This window comes from Myodes glareolus, chromosome 9 (genome assembly GCF_982192425.1).
Source record: "Myodes glareolus chromosome 9, mMyoGla1.1, whole genome shotgun sequence".
Lineage (NCBI taxonomy): Eukaryota > Metazoa > Chordata > Mammalia > Rodentia > Cricetidae > Myodes > Myodes glareolus.
The window spans coordinates 91,590,073-91,612,848 of record NC_142034.1 but is presented as its reverse complement, the minus strand read 5'-3'; the positions used below and the strand labels follow the sequence as shown (position 1 = coordinate 91,612,848).

At 49.9% G+C, this 22,776-nt stretch overlaps 1 protein-coding gene across 1 annotated transcript in view; it reads left to right on the top strand.

Moving 5' to 3' along the window:
• The window catches only part of Sh3pxd2b (SH3 and PX domains 2B), an 83,235-nt gene extending 62,227 nt beyond the window's left edge, over positions 1-21,008 (top strand). Inside the window, exons 9-13 of the mRNA XM_087910716.1 lie at positions 3,727-3,844; positions 6,744-6,970; positions 8,595-8,644; positions 9,771-9,896; positions 15,050-21,008. Of these exons, the coding sequence (XP_087766842.1) occupies positions 3,727-3,844; positions 6,744-6,970; positions 8,595-8,644; positions 9,771-9,896; positions 15,050-16,594 (2,066 nt within the window). The 3' untranslated portion in view covers positions 16,595-21,008. The remainder of the gene's footprint in view (positions 1-3,726; positions 3,845-6,743; positions 6,971-8,594; positions 8,645-9,770; positions 9,897-15,049) is intronic.
• The last annotated feature ends 1,768 nt before the right edge of the window (positions 21,009-22,776 follow it).

Sequence of the window (22,776 nt, the reverse complement as noted above, 5' to 3'; positions counted from 1 at the left end):
ACTGCAGCTGACACCCCAGTGCTCCTCTCTGACATTGCTATGGTGGCCACGATACCAAGCTGTACCCTCTCATTTGCGAGTCTTTCGACCCCATCTGTTTAAACATACCTGATTTTTCTGTTGGTTTAAGTGTCCCCTTCTGTCTCCCACACGCTCTCTATTCCTGGGGAAATCTCATGGTAGATGTTCTGTGTGATGATGCCTGTCACTCCAGCAAAGCCAAGGCCCAATGCTGCTTCTCCCCAAGAACTTCCCAAAGCAGAGGCCCTCATTGTCTCCGGGAGCATGCGAGTGTCTGGGAATCAGACAGACCTGAGTGTGAGTCTTACCTCTGCCACATAAGGAGTAATCTTGGGACAGAGACACCTCTCTAAGCCCCAACCTTCTCTGCTGAACATGGGAACGTTGTGACCTGTGTCCCCATCCTGCCTGGGGGGAATGAGTGTTGTTGGGTTTCCATGGATGGCTCTGAAGAAGCACAGAGACCAAACCAAGTGTGTCAGAAAAGGGGGAAAGAGGAGAAGGGTCTAGAAACCCAAAATTTACACACCCAAAAATTGCATTTTGCTTTGCATTTAGTTGTACCACAGTGACACTCTGCAGAGTTTGTTTGCTCTGCTTCAGTGGCCCTCTGGGAGCTAGAGGCCAAACTACCACAGGCTACCACAGATGAGCTCCGATTAACGAGGGGAGTGCGCTGATGGAAGCCTGTGTCTCCTTCCGCAGTCCGGGATGGCATGTCTGAGAAGGAAATGACTGTTAGCTCCATTTCACAGATGTGGAGCCACACTCAGAAAAGGCCACACGGCTAGAGGACAGTTAGAAGCACATCTTTCTGCAGGTATAGGCGTTTTCTTTCCCTGTGCGGTGACAGTTTCTCAGGATACTCATTCTAGGAATAGGATGTCTACCTGATACCTCTTCACTCAAGCTGAAGCCCATTCCCCAGGCGCCTTCTCTGTAGGACGCCTGGAGCTGGGAATAGACTCAGGTAGACCCCCTCCTAGGGAACATGGCTAGGTGCTCCCAGACCTGCAGCCTCTGGGAGTGAGCTTCTCTTACCTCTGCCTTCTGCCCTCCATCCAACATGCTGCCTGGCCAGTCTCCTGGAGGTACTGCTCTCTGCCCCGGTCTGTGGGTCGCCGCCGGACTCTGGGGGACTTGTATGCCATCAGCTGGCGTCAAGGTGCCTACCCTTGGAGATTTCTCTGCATTTGGTGCTTGGAGCCAGGTCCTTGCATCTATCTGCATGAGCTCCCTGCTCTGGGGTTGCCCGTGTCTGCTGCATGTGAAAAACATGGTCTTGTCATCTTGTGTGTGCAAGCATGAAGGATGGGGAGGAGTGGACTGCAGCACCGTTAATAAAAACTGAGACACAGAAATTGGGGTTCAACCTGAAGATCAGAAAAGCAAAGCAGCCAGCTACTGGCTCTTACCTCTACCTCCGTCCGAAATGGCGGTCCTGCCTCCAGGAATCTCAGAATGAGACTGTGTGTGAGAGCTCTCTCCTCCCATCTTATATTCCCCTCTAGTGCTGGGATTAAAAATTTGCACCACTACCACCTGGTTTCTAGTATGGCTACCGGGATTAAAGGTGTGTGTCACCACTGTCTAGTTTGTAAGGCTGATTAGTGTGACTGTTTTACTCTCTGATCTTCAGGTTTATTTATTAAAACACAAGAGAAATGTCACTACAGTGGACCTGGGGTCTTTGGTTGCCTGGGTCTTCTATGATAGTGACTGGGCAGCCCCATTCCCTTGATCAGACTTATTTGAGTCACAGGAGAAAGCCACATCAACCATATTAAGCAAAAGGAAAAGTGTGTTAAGCCAGGTTGGTAGTGAGTGGTTCATACCTGTAGCACTTGAAGACTGAGACCAGACGATCATGCATTTGAGGACAACTTGAGCTGCATAATGAGACGCTGTCTTTTCAGGGAGGGGGGGTCACTAAAAAGCCAGGCCAGAACTAGCTTCAAGCAAGACTGAGTGTACCTTTGCCACCTCTGCCCTATTCTGTTACATTGACACAGCTCTATTCCTTGTGACACTGATCCCAGGCAACTATTGGGGACAGCCACCAAAAATACCAGCTTCTCCTTCAACGTAAGCACCAGGGCTGGTTTCCCCTTAGCCCTCCCACTGTGTGCCATCCCTGAACCAATCACAGTAGCCAGGCCTTGTAGTACTGTAGCTAGGCCAGGGTCACATGCACATCTCTGTCTAGGAGGTAGAGGCTCAGCCACCCCTAAAGCACATGGATGAGCTGCAGCAGAAAGGCAGGCATTGCTTGTGCAGCCCCTGAGCTCAGCCTGGAGTCATTCAGCACTCTAGCATCCCAGGGCTTGAGAACCCTCCCGGCTGGAGCCTGAGGGGGCCCCAGGGTTCGTGGGTTTGAATGCACTCAGAAGAGGACCCAGGCAGCGCCCCTTGCCACCTGAAATACACAAAACTACTGTGCTTGGCCAGCAGAATCCTTCCTTCCCCCCTCCTACCCTAGCCTGGGACCTGCTAATTCAGCACAAGGGGAACTAGCTGACCACGCTGAACACAAAATGTGTGCCACAAGTCAGCGCAGCCCCCTCAGAGTCGGTCAGCAGGCCATTCCAATAAAAAAAATAAATGCCTGGGTGCTTTCCACCTCCTCTGCATCAGCTGGCTGCCAATGGTTGCCTCAAGTGTTTTCCCAAGAAGCGTGAGCACTAGGCTGTGGCTGGCTGGGCCACTCACCTGTGGACTAAAATGTAATCTAAGAACGATCCTCTCTTCTCCTTGCTGGGCTCTCCTGGGACATGTCTCCATATTTCTCTGTGTCAGCAGCCAGAACGGACACTGGAAATAGAAACTGTTCCCTTTTTCTCCTGACATCCTGCCCAGAGTCTGCCAGTGAGCAGGACCTCTGGGCTGCTGTGTTAACACAGTGGGAGATGGCTCTCAGGGAGGAGTGTGTGCTGTGGTTTGTGGGGAGTGCGCCCGACTGGGGGGGGGGGGTGACGGGTGGAAAGCAACCCAGCCATGCAGGTAATAAATATGGTTGGAAAAGGGCTGCAACATGACCGATAAAAAGTGTAGGCTAGCCATCTAGGTAATGAGAAGTGCTCTCTGTCCCCTCCTTGGTGGCAGTTACACCTTATCTCTGAACTTCTAGTCTCTAAAAACCAAGGGCTAGGAGGACCCCCAAGGGACTTAACTCACTGTATGAGCAAGGAACACCCACATACACACCTCTGCAGGGGATGTTGAGAACCTGCTCCTTCCCCAAACAGAAGCTCTTTGATAAAACAATTACCAGCATTTCCAGGCACATTCTAGTGCTGGAGACAAAGACATGACTGAGATAGACCAATCCTTGCCTTCCTGGAGCTCATACTCCTAGCGCAAACAGACTTGAAACAATAGTAAAACTAGAGTTAGTTAGAAGGTAATTCCTGGAATGGGGGAGTTAACCTGAGCAGGGGAGTTAACCTGAGCAAAGGAGTTGAAGATACTGTCTGTCAGAATGTTGCATGAAATCATGGGCCATGACCTTGAGGCACAGATTCAAGGGAAGGGAGTGGGGATGTTGGTTTTGTGATGCGAGGTCATCAGAGGGACTGGGGCCTCTCGAGCTCAGCAGGAACCTGGGGAGCCAGACATCTCGCAGAGAATTTCCCTCTGTGTAATTGCAGTTCCCAGCCAGCATCCTGGACTCCTCCGGTCTCTTTCTCACCCTCTTTGTCATTGCAGAGGAGAAGTACACAGTCATCTACCCGTACACAGCTCGTGACCAGGACGAAATGAACCTAGAGCGAGGGGCTGTGGTGGAGGTCATCCAGAAGAACCTAGAAGGCTGGTGGAAGATCAGGTACCTGCCTGCGCCTCCCCCTGTGGTTTGGTGGCTTCTGGGCCTCTCATGGGCTCCAGCTTCACAGAGGTCTGTGGGAAACTGCAGGCAGGTGACGTTTCTGCCTCTGCCATGAAAGGATGGATCTTAATGCAATCTGGCCTCCCTCCCTGCCCATATCTTTCCTGTAAAGTCCTAACAGGCAAAACCTCTGCGCTCCCCAAGCCTCAGAGAGTAGAACACTATTATATGTCTTACAACATAGCCTGGGTATGTAGTAGGCCGCTCTGTCTAAGTTTGTGTAAGCACGCTATGGTGTTTGTACAGGGTAGAAGTCACCTAATAAAGCAGTTCTCCGAAACTGCCCAATCATTAAATGACATGTGACTGTCACAGTACCTACCATGTTGCAGAGTAGCATACTCTGGAACTCACAGCTCCGGAGTTCAGGGGGCAGTTGTCAGGGTGAGGTGCAGGGTCATCCAAAGCTGGGAAGGGTCCCCAGAGCCTGCTCACTCTGCCATGTCTGCTGCCTGTGCCCCAAATGGCCTGAGAATGTGGATTCTGTTGCATTTTCAGCAGTTTTTTCCACTTAAAACAAGACTTACTCTGTCTTAGTGGGCTTTTTAAGTTTGACATATGCTTAATTGTACAGATTTCTATCTCCTTGCAAATTTGCCTCCAGTTACAAATGATCTTGTTTTCACTGAAACCCAGGCCATTTTGTTTTTAAAGTAGTTTTGTTTTGTTGGGGTTTTTGTTTGTTTGTTTTGGATTTTGGGGGGGGGGGCTTTTTTGTTGGGGGTGTTTTTGGTTTTTTTGGTTTTTTGCTTTGTTTTAAGATGGGACTCATATCTCTGGCTGTCCTAGAACTTATAGACCAGACTCACCTCAAACTCACAAACATCCACCCGCCTCTGCCTCCAAGTGTTGGGGTTAAAGGTGTGCACCACCACCACCACTTTCTTTAACTGATTCTTAATGAGATTCAGCTCTGCCATATATTATGTCTAGTCCACTGAGTCTATTCCTCTTTCCCCAAAGGTGTGAGCACCTGTTTGGAAAGGTGCTAGTAGCTCTCAGTGGGGTTGGCTGATTTCCACGATGTAAATACCTAGTGTTCTGTGGCCACTTTTAAGCTACCAGTGTGAAGCCACTAAGTATGGAGTTCAGAATAAATCTGTGCTGCGGGCTCTTGTGAGCCGGTGTGGGGTTGCTCCAGTGCACCTCTGGTCCAAACAGACCTGATTGATTATTATGACGCCCAGTTCTGCCATGTGAGGATTAAGTAATTGTTGTCCTCACTGATACCGATTTAGGGACAGTGAGCTGGTGTGTCTGAGTCCCTGTCATTCCTCAGTTCAGTGGCAGCCAACATGGAGCTCCACCATTCTAAGTATATTTGTGTCAACCAACACAGAGCCCTACCCTGTCCGTGTGAGACTTGGAACCAGGGGCTGGGGCTGCTGGTAAAAGGTCACAGAGAACAAGCTAAGAGGTCTGAGTCTCTGCCTGCCACAGACTTGCTTGTAAGCTTGGGAGAGATATTTAACACCAGCGGAGCAGAAGTCTTTGGGATCTGGAATGTCTTCATCTTTGGGGAAGGTGGCATATGTGTAATGTGATGTCTTGAGGGTAAGGAGGGCCATGAGTAAACCCAAGATTCACTTTGTTGTGTATACACTCTGTAAGCACAGCCGGAAGATGAGTTCATGTGAATCTAATGCAGCTGCATTTCGACTATGATCCATCACATGAAGTCAAGTGTGGAATTTTCCTTTAGTAGGATCACATTAAAAACCTTCGCTGGGAAGTGAGGGCAGGGGAGAGGCTGGGCCTGTATCCCTCCTGCCAAGGTTGGCTGGGTTCAGACACACTAAGAGCTGTGAAGTGCTTAGGGCAGGACTGAGCAGGTGCCAAGAGCACTGGCTCTCACTGTTGTGACTGTTGTCACCATCACGGTGGTACCGTAGGGGAAAGCGCTGATGCAGAACTTTACTGCTGCTTGATGTGATTTGGCATTGGCAGCTTGTCCCCTTGGCCTTTCCTTTTCTTATTGAGTTCACTGATACACAGTTGCTCAGACCCAAGGGCTCATATTCTAACTAGGGGACAGGAAAGCCACAGCCAAGTGCGTTTTGCAGGTGCTGGATTACAGAGTGTTTAGAAGCCAGCGGGACATTGTGGAGATTGGGCCTCATTTGGGGATCAGAAGAAGACTTAAATGACATTAAGTAAAGCCTGGAAAGAGGGGCAGGTACCACCAGGAAGGAGAGGGGAGCTTGCCAGATAGAGGCCCACCAAAAGCAGCGATGTGGGGAAGTGACAAGCAGTGGTGCATTGGGGAGATGGCAAATAGAGGGGATCTGTGGGTTGTTGAGAGAGGCAGCTGGTGGGGAGGGCCTGGAAGGCTGGTGTGAAGGCTTCGGCATCATCTGAGAGCAATGAATTGTGTGTTCCTGGCCTGCAATAGATAGAGTTCATTGTCCCACTGTCTTAGGGTTTCTACTGCCCTAAAGAGATTCCATGACCACGACAACTCTTTAAAAGGAAAACATTTAATTGGGCTGGCTTACTGTTCAGAGGTTCAGTCCACTATCATCATGGCGAGACATGGCAGTGTGTAAGAAGACATGGTGCTGGAGGTACCTGAGGGTTCTACATCTTGTCCTGCGGGCAGCAGGAAGTGGTTTGTCTCACTGGGTGTGGCTTGAGCATATAGGAGACCTCAAAGCCTACCTCCACAGTGACATGCTTCCTCCAGCAAGGCCACACCTAACAGTGCTACTCCTTTGGGGGCTATTTTCTTTCAAACCACCACACCCACCATCCAGAACCTGAGGTATAGAGGCATGCCCCCCCCCCCCTCCACCAAGGCCCTGCAGACCATCCTGACGGGAATCCTTCCCCTTCCTCCTAGGTTCCAGGGAAAAGAGGGCTGGGCCCCTGCTTCCTACCTAAAGAAGAGCAGTGGGGAGCCCTTGCCCCCAAAGCTGGGCCCCAGCTCATCTGCCCACTCAGGGACCCTCGACTTGGATGGTGTTTCTCGGCAGCAGAATGCTCTGGGCAGGGAGAAGGAGCCGCTCAACAACCAGAGGGATGGCCGGTTTGAAGGTCGCCTGGTGCCAGATGGTGATGTTAAGCAGAGTGAGTATCACCCACCCTTGCTCCAGACAGCTGAGGTCTATCTGAGCTTAGAGTGCCTCCCACGTTGCCCTTATATCCTGCAGGTAAAAATAAGAACTTGGGGACCTTAAGTAGCTCACTCAAGGACCAGCAAGCTACAGAATCTGAACAGTGTACTTACTGTTCCTTCCCTAGATTGTCCCACTGTGTCATGATGATCCAGCTCCTAGTGTGTATCGGAGGTCTCCTGGTTAGCTCACTGACTCCTCCGACAGTCTTTGAGGGACTGCTTTTTTTTTACACATAAAAATCAGAACAGCGGGGATGAGACCAAGGTCATTTACCTGGCAACAGTGGGGCTGGTGGTTGAACCCAAGGTCCATACCCTTCCAGTCTTTTCCATGACCTTGTGTGTGAACCAGAGGGAGAAAAGTTGACCCCATGTTGGGGTAGCTTCCACCAGAGTGCTCCGCCATCTTGCTTTTCAGAGCCTCCCTGTGTATACTTTACTATGAGTCTTCCCCACATACCCGAGAGCGGGGTTACTCAGGTGTCTGCTTTGTGCTTGGGACTGTGGCCTCAGCACAGTGCTGCGCATCCTGTGCTGGTCCTGAAGCAAGAATCTGTGGAGAAAGGACTCCAGCTCCTCACAGAGGTGAGGGCGCTGAGCTCAGTACCATGTTCTCTGCACCATCTTAAGTGCAGAGAGCTTCATGGGTGCTCCAGGCCAGGGCAGGGCTCTGTGATTCTGGACTCAAAAGCATAGTCCACTAATACTAGGGCACCAAATGCAAATCTGAAGTTATGTGACTTTGTTAAGCTGTTAAGGTGCCAAATCAAAGTCTTCTCCCCTACACACATGCACATGCGCACACTCCAGTGGCTCATTTGATCTGGAGACTCATTGCCATTCTACACACTGTAGCGGTTTTGTGTCTACAGCTGAGATGCTGATACTTCATGCCGTCAAGGATCTCGGTCTTCTGCGTCTGTTTCGTCGGTTTCATGTTGCCCCCATCATTCAGTGTGGCCAACACTGTCCAGCCAGTGAAAGGCAGTGGGGAGTGGAACAACTCCAATGTTCCACCTTCCCCCATACGCCGCTGGACTTAGTCACGTGGCAACACCAGCTGCAAAGAAGTCTAGAAACATGAGGCCTTATATAGGCAGCTAACTGTCTTGGCTAAGACTCTGTTGTATTTTCTAATATTCTAGTAGATGTGGAAATTGATATTTCACGTTACCCCAGCTGCCAGGGAGAGAGGTACGCATTGGGCTAGTCCACAGAAAACCTATGGCTCAGAATCCAGCAGTAATTTTGTGCTGTGCTGGGATGAGTCTGGGCCCAGCCTTGTACAGCTCTGAGTCCATGCTGTATGCCCTACGTGGACAGTCCCCCTTTGCTGGAGAACCAGTGCCGTTCATCTGTTCCCATGTAGAGAAAGGACCTGGGGAAGGCCATGTTGATAGAGGGTGCTGAGCCTCGCCTGAGGAGAGCATAGCCAGGCTGTTCTCACAAGGGCTCACAGAAACGCAAATGCGTGGCTCCTGGGGAGGGGGGAGGGATGAGACCCCCACCTGGCTTCCAGAGCTGGGAATCTGTCTGTGGAACTCGGCATGTGAATGAAATCTTGTTTCCCCATAGGATCACCAAAGATGAGGCAAAGACCCCCTCCTCGCCGGGACATGACCATTGTAAGTGCAGACTTGCCGTAGGACCCCGTCCCCTTGGCCTGGGGCCTGGCTGGGTTACCCACCAGATCCCACATATTCTAGTACTTTCCAGGCCGTTCTTTTTCCTGAAGCAACTTATGTGAAGCAGGCCCAAGCTTAGAAGCACAGGTTTGTCTGTGGTGACATTCTGGTATTCTGACCCATTTTTAATTCTAAGTCCATTTATTTATTCACTAATTTACTTATTTATTTATATGCAGAGTCTCACTATATAGCCCTGGTTAGATCAGGCTGGCCTCAGACTCACAGAGTTTTGCCTGCCTCTGCCCCCTGAGTGCTGGGTTCGAAAGCTTGCACCTCCATGCCCCACCTATGGGTACCTTTTTAACCAGTATATACTGAGCCTCCTTAATCCAAAAACCTATGCTTCAAAATCTTGACACTTTGAGCACCAACACGATACCAAAAGTGGAATGAAAATTTCATACCTGACCTCACATGTTGGACCACAGTCAAAACACGGGTGGGTGCACTAAGAACATCTGTCATCAAATGTTACACCTGGGCTAAATATACACGAAGCATAAGTGTATTTTGTGTTTGAACTGGGATCCTAGCCCCAGGATCTCTCACTATGTAAACAAATATTCAAACTGTAAAACACTAGTGATCACAAGCAGTTTGGAAAGGGGCCTTTCTGAACATGTTCGCCACTTCTTGGGTCCCTGTCCAGTACCATAAATGTGCCAGGTGCTTCACTCAGTAGCAGATTTAATCATCATGGCAAGGGCCAGTAACATTAGGATTCCCGTTCTACAGGAGATGAAGTGGAGGCTTGGCATGGCCTTTCATCAGCTTTCCAGCCCACGTGGGCCTGACTCAAAGACCTGTGGTCTCCCCACAGCCTCGCTGCCTCTTACATTCAGACATTTTTGTGTTTTCCCACATTCTCATAATGAACTAGGATGTCCCACATTGCTCCTGTTTCTGTACATTTGAAGGGCAAGTGAGACCCCCAACAAGGAGGCAACAGTCAAATCCTCTTTGCCCCTCAGAAACTAATTAGGCTTCCCAGCCCCCTTCAGCCTTGATGTTGTGTACCCCCAGTCCCTTCATTCCACCCTGACCCTGTGTGTAATCCTGCCAGCCTCGAGGCCTCAACCTGCCGAAGCCTCCCATCCCACCCCAGGTGGAAGAAGAGTATTACACCATTGCAGAGTTCCAGACCACCATCCCAGACGGCATCAGCTTCCAGGCCGGCCTGAAGGTCGAGGTGAGCGCACCTACTGTGCTTCTTCGGTCTTGGCATGGCCTTCTGTCTTCTTACCTCCTGCTGTGGGGGAGGGGAGACGAGGTTAATGGCTTTATTAAGGTATGATTATATCTTTGTAATCACATTCCAAACTGTTTTCCAACTTGAGTGTAAAATCAGGGGTTTATTTTATTTAGTTTCATAACCATCACTACTCTCTGGTTCCAACATCCTTATCAGATACCCTGACTGTTCCTTCAGCCAGCACCGCCTTTTTTACCTCAACCGCTAGTCCTTCTCACTAGAAGTGGAATTATACAATATATGGCCCTCGTGTAGCTGGCTTGTATTTCCATTTCTTTTTTAAATTTTTATTTATTTTTATGTGTATAGGTGTTTTGCTTGCCTATCTGTGTATCTCATATCTGTGGAGGCCATAAGAGGACATCAGATCTCCAGGGACTGGAGTTAAACATAGTTGTGAGATGCCATGGAGGTGCCAGAACTGAATCTGGGTCCTCTGGCAAAATAGCCAGTGCTCTTACCACTGAGCCATCTCTCCAGCCCCTCTCTTTTCCTTTTTAAAAGGATTTATTTATTGTGCATGTGCCCATGGCTCTCACTGCATGTGGAGGTCATTGAACAGTTTTTCCACAAGTTGGTTCTCTCCTTGTTTCTGAGGCAGAGTCTCTCTGCTGCTTCTCTCTGTATGTTAACTTCTGGTCACATCTTCTGTCTCCGCCTCCTATTTTGCCATAGGAGTGGTGAGGCTGGGAATACAGACCTGAGCCATCTCTTGGTCCTGTGTTCCTTTTCCTCTCACCCCCTGCCTCCACTCTCTCATCTTTCCCTCCTATTCTCGGCACGTTATCCTCCAATCTCTGGGTAACCAACGAAAGTCCTTTCTCTTCTCGTGTGTGTCTTTTATCTTTCATACGCTTAGGGATGAAAGATGTTTCCCATGCTCTTGAGAAAGCCTGTAGGTAACAGGACAGCATCAGGTCGCGGGATGAGAAATCTTTGAAGATGCCACCTGACAGAACCAAGTGATCTGGCCACTGGCACCTCCACTTCTGCTCTGTCATGAGTAAACTTTGGCCAGACGCTTCCTACCCTACTTCGGGAGGCAGAGATTAAATCTTCTCATCTCTATGATGCAGTCACCCCCCTCATGTTCCTAGAATCATTTCTGTGATTTCAACGAGCATTCACAAAGATAAGATTAGACCAGGCATCAGTGGCACACACCTCCCAGCACTCGGGAGGCAGAAGCAGTGGGTCTCTGTGAGTTCCGGAACAGCCACGAACTACCCAGAGAAACGCTGTCTCAAAAAGAAAAAGAAAAGATTATATCTCTGTGGAACTTTTTGGCTTGTCATTTCCCCCCCCCCAAAACAATACAATATAGCTTCTTTCTACCTACCTATCTCTAGATGATAGATATTATGACCAATCTAAGATGACGTATTGGCCACAGGAAGATGAGTGGTGTATCCTTAGGTCGTCCTCTTAGCTCATTAATTTGCTCTTCAACTGTTCAGTGTGTTCCTTACTTTTCGTTCAACAATTATAATGTTCATTTCCAAGCATTCTTCTTGAGTCCTTTTTTTTTTTGTACATCAGGCTGATCTAGAACTCACAATGCCTGCTTCTGCCTCCCGAGAACCAGGATGAAAGGCGTGTGCTACCATGCCCAGCAAGTCAAGCATTCTTTTTTTTAATATTTATTTTATTTATTATGTATAATATATTCTGTCTGCGTGTATGCCTGAAGGCCAGAAAAGGGCACCAGACCCCATTACAGATGGTTGTGAGCCACCATGTGGTTACTGGGAATTGAACTCAGGACCTTTGGAAGAGCAGGTAATGCTCTTAACCTCTGAGCCATCTCTCCAGCCCAAGTCAAGCATTCTTTAACAAAATCATAGCCACCAGCCACCTTGAGACTTTTGTTGTACAGCCCCACAGTGTTAACAGATCCCACCAGTGGATTTTTGAGGGAGTGATTGCCACTAAAGCTTGAGGCTTGAACAGTTGTTATTTTCTGTGATGAGTACTGTACACCATTTTCCTCTTTCCTTGTTTGCTCTCGGGTTCATAGCTATACAGTCTCAGGCCTCCACACTCATTAGCGCATCCAGAGGCTCCTGGCAGTCAGGTTACCGTAAGATTCAGCTCATTGTCTGTGCCCTATTTATCTTTTTGTTTTTCCAGACAGGATTTCTCTGAGAAACAGTCCTGACTGTCCTGGAACTCACTCGGTAGACCAGGCTGACCTTTAACTCATAGAGATCCGCCTGCCTCTGCCTCCCGAGTGCTGGGATAAAAGATGTGTGCTACCACTGCTTGGCCCTGTTTATCTTTCAAACATGTTTTGAGATGGCAGTGGGGTGGCAGTGGTGAGTATATTGTTGGTGGCACTTTCTTGGTGCCTTACCTACTTGTCAACGAAGTTTGACAGGAAGCCTGAGAGATCGATATCATCCTGCCTTACAGATGCAGCTTAGGGGGTGGATAAATGCTCATCTCAGGGTGGAGTTAGTAAGTGGTGGAGCGGGGACTCGAACTGAGATCTCTCTGGTTTCTTTCATCTCATTCTTGTGACCTTGCATTTGTTTCTTTCATCATAACACGTGGCTTCTGTCACCAACAAGAACATGTTTAAGAACCGAAGCAGGAGACAGGCGTGGGTACATATGCATTTAATCCCTGCACTCAAGAGGCAGAAGTAGTCCAACCTCTATGAGCTGGAGCCAGCCTTGTTTTCATAGAAAGTTTCAGGGCAGCACAGGCTACATAGTGAGATCCTGTCTCAAAAGAAAAAAAATAAATAACCAAATGGCCAGATTTTCTGCCACTCTTCTTTCCCTTGAGTGTCATCATTGTCCCATTTTCCTTTCCTCACGCTGCCTTAGTGATAGAGTTGAAGACTGTGTACTCAGCAGTGGCATTAACTGTTCCCAGCACACTGGGTATAATAGCATTCCAGTCGCCTGTTTGTTAGTCCTGCTAGACTCCCGCCTGTGCAGCGCATCTTTTCTTGGCCACCTTCCCTCTGAAGGTGTAACACCTACCAAGTGCAGTTGTGTGCCTTGGTGCACTTCTGCTTGTTCAGGCATTAGTAAGTCCTGCCATTGGTGTTACTGCAGCTCTCATCATTCACGTGGGGTGGCTCTGAGCTGAAACCCAGGACCGCAAGCCCCAGAGTCGGCCTCCCAGTGCTGACTCTGTGGCTGCTGTCCCTCCTGCCAGGCCTCATTCCTTATGACTCCTAGAAGTTTCTTAGGCCAGGCTTGGCTCTTCCTAGGAGGCAGGGTCTGGCAGTCCTTAGAGCCCAGACTCCTGCCCTCCGCTTTCCCCCTCCCAGCCCAGATGCTTACTTTCCACTCTCACCCCAACCATTTACCCTCTCCAGAACCCTCTGCCCAATCCTCAGCCCTCCTGAGGTTCTGCTCTGCATCTGTAGAATGGGATGATGGTCCCTGGATCACAGGAAGGTCGAAGGTCGTGAGCGTCAGTTTTGCTGTGTACAGCACCTGCTGGGGAATCTCTGGTCCCGGTTCTCTTAGGCCTGCCATATACCAAAATACTGCAGACGGACTAGATTAAACACTGATTTTCCTTCTCACAGAGCTGAAGTCTAAGATGAAGGTGAAGCAGGATGGGTCCCTCCTGTGGCTTCTTTCCTTGGTCTACACATAGTCACCTTCCTGTATTGTCCTCACATGCAATCCTTTACTCTGTGCCCCCAAATCTCTTCCTTTGAAGACATCAGTTTAGGTAACTAGAGCCTGCTCTTAGGACCCATTTCCACACGTGACCTCTTCAGAGGCCCTCTCCAGATGCAGGAACCTTTGGAGTGCTGAAGGAGGATGCTGTACATAGGGCTTGGGGGCACACTTCAGCCCACTGCGTACAGTTTATGTACTGTTCATCTCCAAGAATTCACTCAGATGATACTGGATCAGAAAGACACAGGAACCATCATATCTTAAATAACATCAGTATTTCTCCCCACCATTCAATCCAAGGGGTATGAGTGTGAGGGAGAGCTAGAGATAAGAGAGGAAACTCCCTTTATTCCCCGGCCTCTGGTCTCCTGAATGTAAGCATAGCATATCATCGACCTAAGTGTGATTCCTGTGTTTGAAGATTCCCATTTTTCATATGGCGTAGCTGCTATAAATGCCAGCTCCTCTAGTCTCTAGTGTTCAGCCAAAGAAGGTAGTAGACAAGGTAGTTTTCCCTGTCTGTGGCTTTTGCCTTGTACTTGGCAGCAGATGGTGTTGAAGGCCTCGTCCTCCCAAGCTGACAGGCAGCTTCACATGGATCCCTGTAGCTTCCCACCTCACAGAAGGGAAAGGGAAAGCCCAGGGTGCAAAGGGGCTGGGTGTCAGTAAGTACCCCTCCCCCAAAGGTGCCTTCTAAGGCACATCAACCATATCTTTCAAAGGGTCCTCGTCACAATCCAGAAGTGGACAAGAACTTGATAGATATGGTAGTGTACACCTTTAATCCCAGCTGTTCAAGTGGCTAAGGCAGGATGGTGGCTTAAGCCAGGAATTGGAAGCTAGACTGGGCAGTGTAGCAATACCCCCATCTCAAAAGTCAATATAAATGAGAACCCACCTTAATGAGGTGTCCTGATACAGTGCCCGTAACTGCTTCTATCTCTATTCTCTATTTCTGTGACAAAACACCATGAACAAGGCAACTTATAAATCATTTGGTTGGATTTACAACCTCAGAGGTTTTAAGAGTCCATGATGGTGGAGCAAAGGCATAGCAGCAGGAACAGCTAAGGGCTCACTTGAAACACAAACAAGAGGCGGGGGGGGGGGGGGATGGAGGGAGACTGGAAATGGCACAAGTCTTTTGAAACCTTAAAGCCCATCCCCAGTGACATACTTACTCCAACAAAGTCACACCTCCTATTCTTTCCCAAACAGTTCCATCAACTGGGGACCAGGTATTCAAGCATAGAGAGCCTATGGGGGTCATTCTCAGTCATACCACCACGCTCGTCTAGGTAGACCTAGACCTCGTAGGAGAATTTGCAGAGTCAGAATACAGCTTTCAGGGTACCTGTTTCATGTGGGTTCTTTCCTAAATTGTGAACCCTGCCCGGGATGTGGCTTCAGACCTACTAAGTACCTTTCCTGTTCCACCCCTAGGTGATTGAGAAGAGCTTAAGCGGTTGGTGGTACATTCAGATGGAAGATAAGGAGGGATGGGCCCCAGCAACCTTCATTGACAAGTACAAGAAGACCAGCAGTGCCTCAAGGCCCAACTTCCTGGCTCCCCTGCCTCACGAGATGACTCAGCTCCGGCTTGGGGATACAGCTGCAGTGGAGAACAACCTGGGTCCGGAAGCAGTGGGGCCCTCCAGACCCCTGCCTGAGGCACCACATGGTCCTATGGACTCTGGGATGCTGTGGTCCAAGGACTGGAAGGGGGGGAAGGAGGCCCCAAGAAAGGCATCTTCAGATCTGTCTGCATCAGCAGGCTATGAGGAGATCTCAGACCCCACACAGGAGGAGAAGCCCAGCCTCCCTCCACGCAAAGAATCCATCATCAAATCTGAAGAGGAGCTGCTGGAGAGGGAGAGACAAAAGTTGGAGCCACTCCGGAATTCCTCCCCCAAACCCCCTGGCATGATTTTGCCAATGATTCCAGCCAAGCATGCGCCGCCAACCCGGGACAGTAGGAAGCCAGAGCCCAAACCTGACAAAAGCAAGTTGTTCCCGCTAAAAAATGACATGGGACTAGAATGTGGTCACAAGGTGCTGGCCAAGGAAGTGAAGAAGCCCAACCTCCGTCCTGTCTCCAGGTCCAAAGCTGAGCTGCCTGAGGAGAAGGTAGAAGCCACTCCCCAGAATCTATTCTTGAAGTCTAGACCTCAGGTTAGGCCCAAACCAACTCCTTCCCCCAAGATAGAGCCAGCTCAGAGCGAAGATCAAGTGGACATATGCAATCTCAGGAGCAAGCTCAGACCTGCCAAGTCCCAGGAAAAAGCTGTGTTAGACGGGGAGAGCCACCATGCTGCTGGGAGTCATGACACAGCCCTCAACCGAAGCTTCCTTTCAGTAGAGGGACCTAGCCGTGGTCAGGACAGGTCTGGCCGGCAGGATGGACTGAGTCCAAAGGAGTCACCCTGCAGAGCCCCTCCCAGGCCAGCCAAGACCACAGACCCTGCACCTAAGAATTTGCCTGTGCCTGTCCAAGAAGCCACCCAACAAAGACCTGTGGTCCCACCTCGGAGACCCCCACCCCCCAAGAAAACCTCCTCCTCACCGTTGTCATGTAGGCCCCTCCCAGAGGTCAGAGGGCCACAGCGTGAAGCCAATGAAAGCAGAGCCGTTCCTGTCCCAGGCCGGGCCCTCCTGGTCCCTCCGAAAGCCAAACCCTTCCTCTCTAACTCCTCAGTGGGTCAAGATGACATGCGAGGCAAAGGTGAGCTGGCGCCACGCATAGCTGGCAAGGTGGGAGAAAGCAGAGAGAAAGCAGCCTCCTTCCTCAACGCTGACGGCCCAAGGGATTCACTGTATGTGGCTGTGGCCAACTTTGAAGGAGATGAAGACACTAGCAGCTTCCAGGAGGGGACAGTGTTTGAAGTTCGGGAGAAGAGCAGCAGTGGCTGGTGGTTCTGCCAGGTCCTCAGCGGGGCTCCTTCCTGGGAAGGCTGGATTCCTTCCAACTACCTCCGGAAGAAACCTTAGCTTCCCCCACCCTGCCTAGAGAGACCCCGCTGTCCCTGCTGGCCTCTCCCACGTATTTAAAACGCATCTTAATTTATCAGTCTCCACACAGTTTCAAGGAAGGAGGCCATTGGGGTGCTGTGGAGAATGCTTGGTGCAGCGATGTCCTGTCGCCTGGGGTCCGAGTCTCCTGTTGTGGTGCCCCCAGAAGGCTAGAAAGCCAGGTAGAAACCACATCAGCATCTTTCTTTATAGTGGTACCCATCCTCCTAGTCAATGGTATTGTCACCCAGGAGCCGGACAGGGACACCCTCAGACCTCCAAGGCTGAGACCTGTCACCTGGAGAGCTTCCAGACTGCACCTCGGTGCTCAGATGTGGCACAGAGGGACAGCCCACATAGTCTGTGACAACTTGCTCTCACTTCTCCATGTTTCTGGAAGCCCAGTAGTGGCTTTGTTCACTGTTCCCAGAATGCCTGGTACCCGGAAGAACTGCGTCCTGAAGGAATCAGCTTCCAGGCTTTCTGTTTCTAAGTCCTAACCAGATGCGACTGCCCTGGAGTGGTCCTGGAGATTAACGTGGTCATCCCGCCTCCTGTCTGCCTTGGACCGTGATCAGTCCTAATGGAGCATGCTTCACGGCTGCAGCCTCTGGTCCGTCTAGGACTTTTAAATTACAGTCCCTGACCACCTCCCCCAGTCCCGGAAACAAGAGTCTCCAAGTTTGTTTAAATAAGGGGCCCTTCACAAGGCGCACAGCCTATGAGAGCTTCTTTGCCCAGTAGGTGCCAAACTGTCCTTGGCCTTTTGCTTTCACGGCCAAACCTTCAACCAACCCCCACTATTCCATCACACCCATTTTCTAGAAGAGGAAACTCGGGCTCTACGGGCCCCAGGACATACTAGCTAGGAAGAGGAGGGAGGAGGAAGTTTGAGTTCAGGCCTGCCTGGACTCTTCTCCGAGCAAGAACAAGCCAGTGAGGGAAGAAATAGAGGTTGACTGGGTATCAGGGTAGGTGGCCTGGGAACCTCCTTGTGGTATAAGTCAGGGGACAGTAGTGACTGCCCTAGACTTGTAAGTGCTTCTCCAGGGCAGGACATGCCCTGGATCCTTAGTAGCCTGCACAGAACTTGTAGGCTGGTACACCATGCGTGGGAGGGGAATACAGAAAGCTGAGACCGTGTCCCTCAGTGGTTTGAAAGGGGCTCTGGTGACTAAGGACCAGCAGCTGGGGCGGAGGCAAACTAAGCAGTGCAGCAGTAGCCACATCTCTTGCCCCAGGCAGGCATGGCTTCTGCCTGTAGAGCAGTTGCCCCGGGCTGGCGTGGCTTCCCGGTGAGCAGTTTGCTTTTTTAGTACTTTTTCCCAGGGAGAAGCCCAGAGCAGCCCATCCCTATTTTGACTAACAGACTTAACTGAGCCCTCAAGAGGTCGGCTTAACTACTACAGGGCTAGAACAAAAACTCAGATTTTTAACTCCCGGCCCAGAACAACTTGTACCTATGAACAGGCTTTCTTTAAACGAGGGGTGGGGTGGAGAGAACAGAACCCCACCCCCTCCCAAAGACCCTGCAGAAGAGGCCGCCCTACCCTGCTCTCCTCTACATCTACCCCCAGAAACCTCTCTCTCACACACACCTTCTTTTTTTTTTTTTAACCTGTGCTTTAGGAACCACAAAGCCCCTTTCCCAAGATGTTTGCATCTTACCTGGAGTGCCAAAGATTTTGTGCAAGCAGATCTCTTCTGCACCCTCCCCCTCCCCAGCCTCCCCCCCCTCTGGCTCTGGCTGCTGTCCTCTGACCCATGGTGGCACCACGACTCTCTTCCTCTGCTTAGCCCCACCCCCAGAATACTGGGCCAGGGCGCGAGGCGCCTCCTGAAGGATATTCCTGCTTAGTCTGTGCCCAGGGCGTCAGGAGAAAGCCCCAGGTAGGGAGAGGGGAGGCTCTGAGAGTCTCAGCACTTCTTCGAGGCTATACACACACCCCCACTGTGCATGGATTCTCCCAGCTTTTGTTTTTTGAGGACACCTTCACTTGAATGGCTTTCATGAAGCTGTTTTGCAGGTCTTTGAAGAAGCAAAGGAGGTTTTTTTTATTATTGTTGTTGTTTTGTTTTTATTTGTTGTTTTATTTTTCTTGTTTGCATTTGGCTCCCCGTAACCTCAGTTTACCAGTCCCTACTTTGCAGCAGGTACTAGATTCTGCCTTTTGTCCTCTCCTTGTGCTGATGTGAACTGTAGGTGTGCAAAGTGCATTCTCTGCTCACTGTCCTTTTCGTGGGTCACATGGACAGCCTGAAGATTCCTGGGGCAAGCTCCATCGGCCACAGTGGTCATCATTGCTCTGGCCAACCGGAAGTGAGCAGGTCTGCAAAGCCAGTGATGCACCCAGCTTTCCTTGCCTGGGACTTAGCTTTTCAGCATCCAGGACTGTGGTCACTCCTCTGGGATGGAGCCTATGCCAGACCTCTGTTCATCCCTGCCTTGGAAAACTTCCAAGACCATGGTAGCAATGGGCCAATCACAAACCAGATCACCAACACAAACCTGCCACGCCCCATTAACTAATCTGCATACCAGCCCTGTGAGATGACAAGGTCAGCACCAGTACTTAATGAGAAAGTTAGGTGTGGAGGGTGTTGGCACATCCAGCCTTGTCCAGATCCTGGCCACCAGCCGAGAAGTGTGTATAGTCCTTGCAGGCAATAAGGTGACCCAGTTTCTGAATTTAAGTGTTACCCCGGTAACCTCGTGGCCAAACATTAGTCACAGGCCGGATGGCCCCTGTGGATGGACCCTGCTCTCTGGCTCCATGACTGCATTGTTTCTGCCCGAGAGCAAGTGTAGTGAAGACCTCTGGAGACCTGGACTTGAAAACAGCCGCTTGCTAAAATGAGACTTTGCTGATATTTTCTGGCCAGAGTTACTATTGGCCATTTGTGTTTATAACATGGCCCCAGTCCGAGGCAAGGGGAGGGAGGTCTGAGCCCCAGCTACTTTATATCCTGCCAGGAAATGGCTGGAGCCAGGCCAGGCGTTCACGGTCTTTTTCAGCCTCTGCCACCAGGCTGCTCCACAGAGTAGATTTCTATGGCTTGACCTTAAACTGTTTCTGAACCCACTGGGGACTTGAGTGGAAAGTAGAGGGCACATGTGCCTCCGTAAAGAACAGGTGCCAAATCTCCCCAAGACTTAAGGACGGTCCAGTGTTTATTACCAAAACCTTGCTGTGAGAGAGAGGAAGAAACTGCCCCTACCCTCTCAAAGCTACCCACTGGAGGTGCAGTGCAAAGGAGCAGGAAAGCACTGGCCTGCATTCACAGGCCCCATGCCATCCTAGCATCACAGATAAGCAAGAACATTAATTAGTGTCTCCGCTCCTCTCCTTCCATTAAGCTCTTCAGTGCTGACATAGTCTGCACCTTGGGAAGCCTTGCCATTTCTTTGAATAGTGTGGCAATCTCAGCCCCTTCCCTGGCTGTCTAAACTGGCCTTCAGGGTTTTTCTGTGTACTGCAGACAGCCATATCCTACCGCAGACCAAAGTTTCAGAGGGGCGTGGACTGAATAGGTAGGGAGTGAATTTCCATCAAGGCCCAAGGCCTTGCCTTTGCTTGGAGGAATAGCTCCTAACTTGCTAGGGTTCTAGCAGCTGGACTGACCTGACCCCAAGCAGAACTACAGAGTTAAGACAATGGTTCATACTCGTCGCCTGCTCATGGGCCACCTTCTGAACAAACTTCCCACAGATCAGACCTCCTGCTCTGGACAGGGACACCTGGTCTCCGGTGCTATCTAGTTGAGGTACCAAGCCCCTCATATGTGAGTGTTCCATCTTCCTTCCTGTCTCCATCTTCTTCCCCACAATAAGCCAGTCAGAAAGAGGGCTTAGCTTTCATCCTCCTACAGACCAGACCTGGTACCATCGCCAGTGGCCTTCACTCTCACTTCTCTGCTTTAAAGAGCAAAGGTGCCCCACCAGGCTTACTACAGCAATAAGCAATTCTAATGCAATGGAGGTGTCCGTATTATGCCCGTAATGCCTTTGTGCCCTGTAATTATTAGTAGCGTCTCTCTCACTGGGGGAGTGTGATAAGCCGTGGTCACCTTAGCCATATACAGTTCCTGTTTCAGGGCCACTGAGGAGCTAGGTTGCTTCTGGCATCCCTCCAGGAACAGTGGGCTCTGGGCAGTGTGACCTATTGTGTCTGCCCATAGATGGTGCTGGGGACCCCTGGGTTCTCAGCTCCTGTCACACCCCCTAGGCCGACTGACAGATCCTAGTGTTGGCTTTTGTTTCCTGTGAGTGTATAATGTGAGGGGACAGTGGGTGAACACCTAGCTGTAGCATGTAGAGACTATATACCATTAGACTTTTGTGTTTTTTAATGATAATAAAAAATGCTTGACTGGTTTCAAGCTTCATTGTAAATGTGGAATGTTCGTGGGTTTCATTTGGCTGAAGGAGATGCATGGTTTCCTGCGCTGGTGTCTGGGCCTGAGCTCTTTGCATCTGAAGAATAGAAATAAATGCAAGCTGTTTGGGCATTGCCCAGAAACAGTAGTTACTCTTTCCTGGGCCTGGCACACCTTCAGTCTTTTAAATGTGATATCAATAAGAAAGCAAAACAAAAGCCAGCCTGGTGGTAGTGATACACAGCTTTAATCCCAGCACTCAGGAGGCAGAGGTAGGTGGATCTCTGTGAGTTTGAGACCAGCCTGGTCCACAGAGCAAGTTCCAGGAGAGCCAGGGCTACACAGAGAAACCCTTTTTCAAAAACCAAAACAAACAAACAAACAAAAAAATACAAGGGAAAGCCACCTTATATTTGCGAGGTATCTCAGTTCAGTTCTGCCTGAAGATTAGAAATGTCACCTGGCCAGGGAGTCTTGCTCCTGTCGACACTGCCTTCTGGGGAGCAAGAGTGCAGGGCAGTAGGGACAGCATGCAGCTGTCGTTGGGTACAGGACCCCCAGGTTCTCTGTTCACAAGAGGTATTTATTCCCAAAGACAGAGACAAGGCAGTCTTGGGAAGGAACCCAAGGACATTTGCTACCCTGTGGCCTAGAGTCTTTGGCCCTTCCATCTTCCTGTTTTTTATAAACTTTAAGTGTACCAAAGTATGTTTGTGAGATATCTACCTCTCAGCTCAACCTGAGAAGTGTTCTCTGACCAGTTCTATTTAGGTGAACTTGCATGAGGACTCTGCCATGTGCCCTGGGCACATGGACACACTGGCAATGGGCGATAAGAGAAAGAGGCATCAAATGCTTAATGGAACTTAACCCAGTGTTTCCAAACTGTATTCGATGAGAGTCCCCTCATTCATGAGACGTTTTGAAATGCCATACAGAACAAGCTCTGCTGCTGCAGGACCTGTGTTAACCATTTACAGTGTCATGGAATACTGCTGTGTGTCCCTGTCTGAAGCTTCCAGTCTTCATGCCCATGTTTTCCTCCCACACAGCAATATGAATGGGGTTGGGGGTCAGGGTTTCTATTTAGGAAAAAAAAAAAAGCAGCAGATTCATCAAATTTTCCCAGAACCCTTCACCTCTGAATGCTTACTTAACTTGGAGAGACCTGTAGAAGTTCCTCAGAGAAGGTTCTAGACGCCTGAAAGCGCTTGCCTTGGAAGTGTATAGTGACTCAGTGATCCCAGAGAGCTGGCCTGGGCTGTGCCCAGGCTTCTGTGAGCATGGACTTACTACAGTTCCCTCCTTGTGTTTATCGTGGCACATCACACTTAAAGTTTACCATGTTGGGGCTGGAGAGACGGTTCAGTGGTTAAGAGCACTGACTGCTCTTCCAGAAGTCCTGAGTTCAATTCCCAGCAACCACATGATGCCTCACAGCCATCTATCTCACAGGAGACCTGGTGCTCCCTTCTGGCATGCGGGCACACATGGAAGGAATGCTGTACACATAATAAATAAATAAATCTTTTTTTAAAAAAAAAAAAGTTTATGTTGTGCTGCATTGCCGCATCCAGCCTTAACAGAAGAAGAGGCGCCTGGTCTCACTGCAGCTTGCTATGCTGTGGCTGGCTGATAGCCATAGGATGCCCGTCCGTGTCTGAAGAGAAACAGTGGAGGAGGAGTATATGTAGGGGGAGTTGGCGGGAGAAGCATTGAGAAGAGGAGAGGGAAGGGAAACTTTGGTTGAGGTGTAAAAACAAAAATATAAATAAATAAAACAA